General features: G+C 32.2%; 2 protein-coding genes across 2 annotated transcripts; both read right to left on the bottom strand.

The window, feature by feature from the left end:
• Nucleotides 1–16: 16 nt before the first annotated feature.
• Nucleotides 17–8,087, bottom strand: LOC111717402 (uncharacterized; the record flags this gene model as incomplete). The annotated part of the gene is made up of 4 exons (XM_023492901.1): nt 8,030–8,087; nt 6,943–6,992; nt 4,808–4,923; nt 17–109 (listed from the first exon to the last, which is right to left on the bottom strand). Coding segments are annotated over exons 1-4 (317 nt in total), but the record flags the coding sequence as incomplete, so codon positions are not given.
• Nucleotides 2,286–3,972, bottom strand: LOC111717401 (cytochrome P450 6j1). The gene is made up of 2 exons (XM_023492900.1): nt 3,397–3,972; nt 2,286–3,341 (listed from the first exon to the last, which is right to left on the bottom strand). Exons 1-2 carry the CDS (start codon nt 3,934–3,936, stop codon nt 2,292–2,294), a joined length of 1,590 nt encoding a protein of 529 aa, XP_023348668.1. The 5' UTR covers nt 3,937–3,972; the 3' UTR covers nt 2,286–2,291.
• Nucleotides 8,088–8,693: the final 606 nt, after the last annotated feature.

Genomic DNA, 8,693 nt, shown 5'->3' with positions numbered 1-8,693 from the left:
TATTATTATCCTGCACCTGAGTTTGAGACCAGTAAAAATACTGAAGAGGGTAAGGAGACAAAAGGGAGCCAGCATCTGGAATATCCATCTTGGAGCCACCATTCCATACCTAGGCAATCATTACAACAATATTTTCTCATATTAAGTTCCAAACTTTCCAAATTGTATAATATGTTAACAATGAAAACCAATCCTTAAAGGGAGAACCCGGCTAGGTTACATATTTAAACCAAGAGTTCAGTATTCTAGACAAAAAAATCTAGAATTCATTTAATACCAATGAGATTTTTTACTATGTTTAATTTATATTTTCGAGAGAAATTATCGATGAAAGAATTGATTGTTTTATTATCATTAAATTACTTTTGCTGTTTCTATAAGGGAATTGAGTCTTTGTCACAAACTATGATTTTCTAATCTCTATATCTTAGCTACCCAATGTCTTAGAACTTTGATATTTCAAAGTTCAAATTATGAATTCTGTTAGATAAAAGAATCTACGTTTGAAATATCAAAGGTTTACTCCATCAGGTGGTAAAAATATAGGTATTAGAAATGAGAGTTTGTTACAAAGACTCAATTCCTTTATCTTAAAATTTCTTCAAATGTTGTCTTTTCAATTAAAATAATGAAAACTTTCATTTGTATTAAAGAGTGAATAATAATAACTTAACTAATTTTTTTTCACACCCTGTTTGTATACATGCCATTGCATCAATGCAAAAAAATTGAACAAAAAAAATTTAATAGTTTTTTTGATAACCTACAAGTACAAACCCGCACTTAAAAATTACAGTTTTCAGCCTATTAGGAAAAACCTCTTTTGGCATTGTATTTCTTTGGTCAATGCAAAATTCGTCTATATATGTTTGTGATTTTTTAAGCTTTAAATTTTTCGTTCTGTAGAATAGAGAGTAAATGGTACGTGGAAACCTTTTCTTTAATATACACCCTTTAAATTAATGTCCTCGAATATACACCCTTTAAATTAATGTCCTCGAATATACACCCTTTAAATTAATGTCCTCGAATATACACCCTTTAAATTAATGTCCTCGAATAACTCCTCCGAAAATTGGAGCAGGCCTGAATGCACACTGCTTTACTGCAGTGAACATATGTACTGCAGAATAGGATCTTAGTTAGCCTGGTTGAAAAGGATATAATTAAAAAAACATATTATGCTCAAGATATGTCTAGGTTTATAGGGGGGGGAGGGGGGGGGCTTGCAAAACTCTAAAAGTTTGATTTTGTCCCTGTAAAGTTTAATCAACTCTATTATCTAACTTATCATTTTTTCATAAATAAGGTTTAGAAAATTTAAAAAATTATTTTGATAATTCAGTAATTTTAGCATTCCATTAAATTTTAATTTTTCCATTTTCTTTTCTTCTTTTCAGTCTAGAAATATTATATAATTTCTTTCATAAACCGACCAATATTAACTTTTCCTCAATGTATTTGCCATTTTAAAAAAATGAATGTGCCTTTCCCTCCCTCTCTGAACATTATCAAAAAATGAGGTTTAGATAAATGAATGTTGTTTCAATCAAAACAGCCTTTATTGAAATTGTCTAAAAGTTTTATTTGAACTTTAGACCTCAAATATCTATGCCCAAGCTAAAAATATCTATTTCCAAAGCTTCTATTATACCACAAAAATCTTTTGATATGAAAATATATTTAAATTTCTGATTTCAGAAAGGCCACCTAAAAAAGGTGTTTCAAATGCTCAACATTTTTTTTACAATGAAGTTTAGAAGTATTTAGGTTTTCCAATCAACTGTCAAAGATTCAGATGAAATAAATACTAACATCTATTTTTTTTTTAAATAATTTTCGCTGGCGCTGGATTTTCAAACATTCCTGGAAAATATGAAAATTTCGACTTCATTATTAAAAATCCTCGAAACAGGAATGAATGTTTTCAAAAGTAACCCTCAGATCATGAAAAATACAAAATATTATGAAATATCAACTATTTACGAATGCATCGAAAAATAATCGATGACTATTGTTTGTAATATCTGAATGATTTGTTTGGAATTAAATTGATTTGTTTACGATCCGAGTTTAATCTTGCATCTTTCTGAATTTGTATGGACTCTACGTTCTTCGGTGTCCCTTTCATTTTTCGCGAACACTCCTTTAAACATAGATTTAACCCTTACTTAAATAATTAACATTTGTTAAGACTGTTTATTATATAATATATAATATATCTTTTTATTATTATGATATTTTATAAAAAAAAAATTATGAGGAGATTATTGGGAAGGTTTTTCTTTTTTTTAGTTCCTGTGTTCTATCTTTGCATAGAGACCTTCCTTGATATATCCCAGCTGACTTTGAGGATCTATTCGTAGAACCTCAGGGTTTTTGTTGCTGTATGTAAAGGAATAGTTGTGCAAAACCTCCATAACTGCAACCTTAGCCTCTAGGAGGGCAAACCTCATCCCAATACAGGCCCGAGGACCCTGACCGAATCCCAAAAAGGTGAATGGACTCCTGGATTGTTTAGCCTTCTTTGAAAAATGTTCTGGATTGAACTGTTCTGGGTTTGGATAGTATCTTTCATCTTTGTGTATTCCATGTGCTGGTATTAGAATTAAATCATTTACTTTAACCTCCACATTACTGTTAGGGAATCTGTAATCTTTAGTGCAGGCTCTCAGCATACCTCCTACTGGGGTCATGCATCTTAATGATTCCATGATACACATCTCTAGGTATGGTAGCTCTTGAATAATTTGGTATTCTGGTAACTTTCCTTCGTTCTCTTCATACGCTTGATCTATCTCATCCTGTAGTCTTGTCTGAATAGCTTGATGCTTTGAGAGGAAGTATCCAATGTAGGACAGAGTCATTCCTGTAGTGTCATATCCAGCAACCAACAGAATGAGGGCAGTAGACACAACCATATCTTCATCAATTTTACTAGTCTTCTTATGCTGAAGCTCCATATCTTTTTCAAATTGATCATAAGATTCAGAATATGAGTTCTTCTCAGTTCCTGACATTGGCTTCATGCAATCAATCATCATGTCGATGAGGTCATTAGGACGGTCTCCAGTTTCTCTTCTGTGCTTAATGGTTTTCTTGATAACTTCGTAAAAGAATTTAGTTTCTTTTGGCTTTAATATACTAAGGTTTAGCATTTTTTGCAGCTCAGCACTGCAGGGAAGTAATCTTGAGAAGATTTTTATGTTATCCAAGAGATTAATGGTAAACATTCTTGCTGCATTTTTTACAAATATTGTTTTTTCACCCTCAAAGCTCTTGGGGTTGATTCCAAAAGCACAATATGCAAGCGAGTCTAAACTGAACTTTCCAAAAACTTCCTAAATCATAATGAGCATGAGATAATAGATATGTTAATAATATAGAATTTGTTACCCTGAGCTCAAAATCTTGTCCAGAATCAGCATGAGCTTTAAACTCAGTTTTTAGACACTGTGCAATCTCGGCGATGAAACGCAGCATACCTTTCATCTTTCCAGAGGTGAAAATAGGGGAAAACGTTGATCTTACATCTTTCCACTCATCCCCATTCAGACTGGTAAGTTGCTTCAGCCAATACTGATCATATTCACCTCCATCAAAAAGCTTGGTAAAATTAGAATCATTTTTGTCCACAAAATAGTTAAAGTCTTTTACCATAACATGTCGCAGCATCTCTGTGTTGTGTATGACAAGAACAGGTTTTCCAAACAAAAACATTCCATGGAAATCCTCATCTCGATATTTCTCATAACCCTCACGGAACAGTTCATTAATATGCTTAGACTGTGTCAATATCTCAATGTGACTACCATATGGAAATATTCCCTTTATATAGGGTATACCGATTTTTTCCCAGCAGTCAAAATTCTTGGTAACATATCGATAGAAAATGAGGAAAACTGTTGCAGCTATCAGTATCCCCTCAAACAACATTATCAATTTATTCAATGTCTGTTTGGACTCGCTGAAGGTTTCTCTTGAACTGTGTGCCCACTGCACAGAATTTCTTATAAATACTATGGAACAAGCTGAGTGAGCCAGGCATAAGCCGAGCTGAATTACGCAAGAATGAAATAGAGGAAATGGATTTTATAGATCCAGAGAGAATACTTTCGGTGGATTGCCTGCGTAAAGACCAAAGAGAATAGAACATATGTTAGAGTGGAATTTACTAGAAAAAAGTGTAAAACGGCCATTTTGTTGTACTGTTTCCTTACTGCAGGTGTACTTCACATATTTGCGCTATGTAACCTTTTGGGGCCCTGGACCATCATTTTATAAAAAATCTAAAATTAATATTAAAAGAAAACCAAATTATGAAATAGGCTGGTTTCATCATTGACCAATGATCATTTCACATAGGCTCTATGCCTTTCACTTTACAAACCATGATTTTCCGTTATAACTATAAATCAAATTATGTATTTTATTCACCTAATTAATTTTATAAAGTTTATTTAACAGCTTTGAAAATTTCGAAATTGAAATGAATAGTCTAGGGAACATACTGTATTAATGTACTCTACTGCATATAATTTGTGAACATTTACATGATTTGTACACTTTGAACTCCCTTTCAGGCTGAAAGGGACTGAAAAAATTCATACCGAAAGGGAGGGGGAGTAGAGTGTGGAGAGAGGGGAGGGAGGGAGCTGAGAGTCTCATCTTTGGTATGAGTCTCAACTTTGGTTACTAAGACTTGTATCATCTATCTATAAACCTTCCCTGGGGTTATGTGAGGTCCCACACAAAATTTGGGCCTGATGGTTTCAGCTGTTTTGACATTTATAGAGCTGTTTAATACCTGATATAGTGCGGGTTCCTCCTTAGGTCTGTTGTTTGGAATTCCTGTTTCTTAATCCAGTATTCGGAATTGTTCCGTTGGTCATTGCTGTTTCCGATGAATTGATCCCGCTCGACCTTATTTAAAGAAAAGATTCAATTTAAATGTTCAATTTAAATTAAAATACAATTGAAAATATCTTTTCTTATTTACTATTGCTTTGTTAAAAGCTTCTTTTATCTATAATTATCCATTGCATCAAGATTCAAGACCAGTATACACAAGCTCATGTTTTGAAATTATCAATAACACTGTAGACTTAAAGGTTCTAACTTATTCGATGTTATTCCCAACGAGGTTACAGTATATAGAGTGATGATGTACGCTCAAGGAGATATTGAATGGAAGGAGGGGGCAATAGGGTTTCCGTACACTTTACTGTGACGTTTTGGACTGCTGAAGAACTAGTTTTTGCGTAACAACAATAATAAAGATTGTAAACAATAACACGAATGATAAACAGACATCTAGGGGGGGGGGGGCAGGATAACCTTGAATTTGATTGAAAATGTCTCTGTAATAAGATCCTTTTCGTATAAAACTAAAATCCTTAACTTTTTCTATTTTTCTTCTATTCATTATCTCCTTGATGTACGCTAATCTTTTATTAGTTGTACAGGTCATGTATTTCACTTCCAAAGGTCAATCTGTATAGTACAGTACTCGGGGATGATTTCTGAAAATATTTAAATGGAGAATTTGTTTTCTATGTAACTATTAAAATCCACTACTCCTTTATCATGTGCAGGATTCTATTTTAACAGGAAGACATACATTTACAGTCTTTTACAGAGCAATATTTCATCGTTAATAAACTGTTCTAAGAAAACTGTAAAATTCAAGATACAAAACCTCCCCATACACGTCTACTCCAAAAGCGTACTGCGTATTTGATATTTGTACTGTATGCATAATCTCTTAACATCCTTTATTAGTAAACTATCCCAAGTGTACTGGACTGGAGAACATATATCTCCCTATTTCGTATTTTTTCATATACAACAGTACACTCATGCCAATAAACACGGAGAGGGACTGTTGAGGAAAAATGTAAGGCTGAAACACTTCAAGAGTTGATCGCAACCTTATATGAGTTTTATCTGGTGTGTCTGTCTCGAGAAATTAATATAAATCTGTGTCCACCAAAACTTATACATATATATATATATATAGTATTTTCAACTTTTTCAGTTTAAATATACATTTTATATATATATACAAATGTCCTGTATGTATAATATATATATATATATATATTTATATATATATATGAGATAATCTAATTAATATGTATGTATGATATGAACAGAACTTCCACCAATGGCAGTGCATATATCTGGTCACGTGATACAGATTCGTTTCGTATTTGCTGAATGTAATCTGTATTAAAACTTAGATTCTCATACCACTCTCATATATATATAAGTTTTGTTATAAGTTGACACAGTTTTATATAAATTTCTTGAGACAGTAACATCAGATAGATCTCATATATAGGTCGCAATCAGCTTCTGAAGTATTCAGGTTTCACCCTATACTCCCTTTCATTTTTGCTTAACAGTCCCTTTAAACCTTCTCGACAAAGAAAAAATGTCTGTTCAAAAACTTTATCACTGCAAACCAAAATATTAGTGTTATATCTATTTATATTTTCTATATAAAACATAGCATGCATGGTCATTCATAAAGCTTGAAAAAAAAGTGTTAATGTGTTGTTTTCTGTAACTTAATTTTTAGTTTTGCGGATTTTTTTCTCGACACACACCCCCGATTTGCCTCATCACTGTGTTTTTACAAGAAAAATGGGTTTCTTGAAATCGTGATTTCTTGAAATTAATAGATATGTTTCTCTTTTTTAAAAAGAAACTGTATTTGTCATTTTAATTGACATGTTTGTCATCTTGTGTAATCCAGTAAAATATCTAATAAACTGTTTTTTTGCATCGCAACATTTAAAAATAAATTATCAAAAATATCAAAAATTTTCTATCAGCAGTAAAATTAACAAAAATGAAAATTTTGGGTACTTATAGATTCTTTCTGAAATAGATGAGAAAATTTCTAAAATCTGGAATAAAATTAAAAGTTTTGCTCACCACTGTTGTTTCAAACCATTTAGGTAGGTTGGTGGAAACTGCCAGGAATCCTTATATCATAGATTATTCAGATCAGATAACAGATCAGATAACAGATCAGATAACAGATCAGATAACAAGATCAGATAAAAGAATAGATAACAGATCAGATAACAAATCAGATAACAGATCAGATAACAGATCAGATAACAGATTAGATAAAAGAATAGATAACAGATCAGATAACAAATCAGATAACAGATCAGATAACAGATCAGATAACAGATCAGATAACAGATTAGTTAACAGATTAGATAACAGATCAGATAACAGATCAGATAACAGATTAGATAACAGATTAGATAACAGATCAGATAACAGATCAGATAACAGATCAGATAACATATCTGTATAATCTGTATCATCCGTATAATATATAAAATCCGTATAATCTGTATAATCTGTATAATCTGTATAGTCTGTATAATCTGTATAATCTGAATAATCTTTATAATCTGTTAAATCTGTTAAATCTGTATAATCTGTATAGTCTGTATAATCTGTATAATCTGTATAGTCTGTATAATCTGTATAATCTGTTTAATTTGTATAATCTGTATAATCTATATAATCTCTATAATCTGTACAATCTGTATAATCTGTGTAATTTGTATAATCTGTATAATCTGTATNGCACTGACAGTCCCTTTAAATTGCACTGACAGTCCCTTTAATTTGCACTGACAGTCCCTTTAAATTGCACAGACAGTCCCTTTAAATCGCACGGACAGTCCCTTTAAATTGCACTGACAGTCCTTTTAAATTACACTGACAGTCCCTTTATATTGCACGGACAGTCCCTTTAAATTGCACTGACAGTCCCTTTAAATTGCACGGACAGTCCCTTTAAATTGCACTGACAGTCCCTTTAAGTTGCACTGACAGTCCTTTTTAATTGCACTGACAGTCCCTTTAAATTGTACTGACAGTCCCTTTAAATTGTACTGACAGTCCCTTTAAATTGCACTGACAGTCCCTTTAGATTGCACTGACAGTGCCTTTAAATTGTACCGACCGTTTCCTCTAAAAATAAAAAATATATTTCTGCCTGACCTGTGAACTAGTGGCTTGCAAACAGCTAACCATCTCTCAAAAGCAATCGACATTGTCAGAAACGTACTGCAAGTACAACAGTAAACAGAATAGTACGAATTAAACAACATTGGCTGGAATTTTGTCTGCACCCGAACATTTCTAGCTAATGAGGAGAGATCTAACGCGTTTGCTTTTTACTTCACGAAGTTAAGTCTCCAGAGGACTGGAAACTCTAAAAAAATGAGGATATCAAGGTTTAATAAAGAGTTCTGACTTAGATATAATTCCGTACAGGACTCATCTTTTATGGGTAACTACACTGTATCCTTATCTTGGTGAAGAAAACGATTAAAAATCGCTTTCTTTTAAAAGAAAGCGACTCAGAACGGACGGTCGCTTAATAACGTATTAAAAGTCTGAAAATTAAAGGATTTTTAATCACTTACTTACGGATTAAAAATCTGTAACTTGGCGAAATAACGGATTATTAATCTGAAGTTTCTCTGACAAACTGTACGCACGGACAATTTATCCGTTATTTCACGAAATAAACGATTTTTAATCTGCGACTTTAAACATTGTTTTTCCAAAGATTAAAAATCATTATGTATTTGAAAGAAATACTCATACTTCATAATAATAATAAAATTAATAATAGACATTTTAATTACAATTTA

This window comes from Eurytemora carolleeae, unplaced genomic scaffold (genome assembly GCF_000591075.1).
Source record: "Eurytemora carolleeae unplaced genomic scaffold, Eaff_2.0 scaffold2541, whole genome shotgun sequence".
In the NCBI taxonomy this organism is placed as follows: Eukaryota; Metazoa; Arthropoda; class Copepoda; order Calanoida; family Temoridae; genus Eurytemora; species Eurytemora carolleeae.
This window is presented reverse-complemented; position numbering and strand designations above follow the sequence as displayed.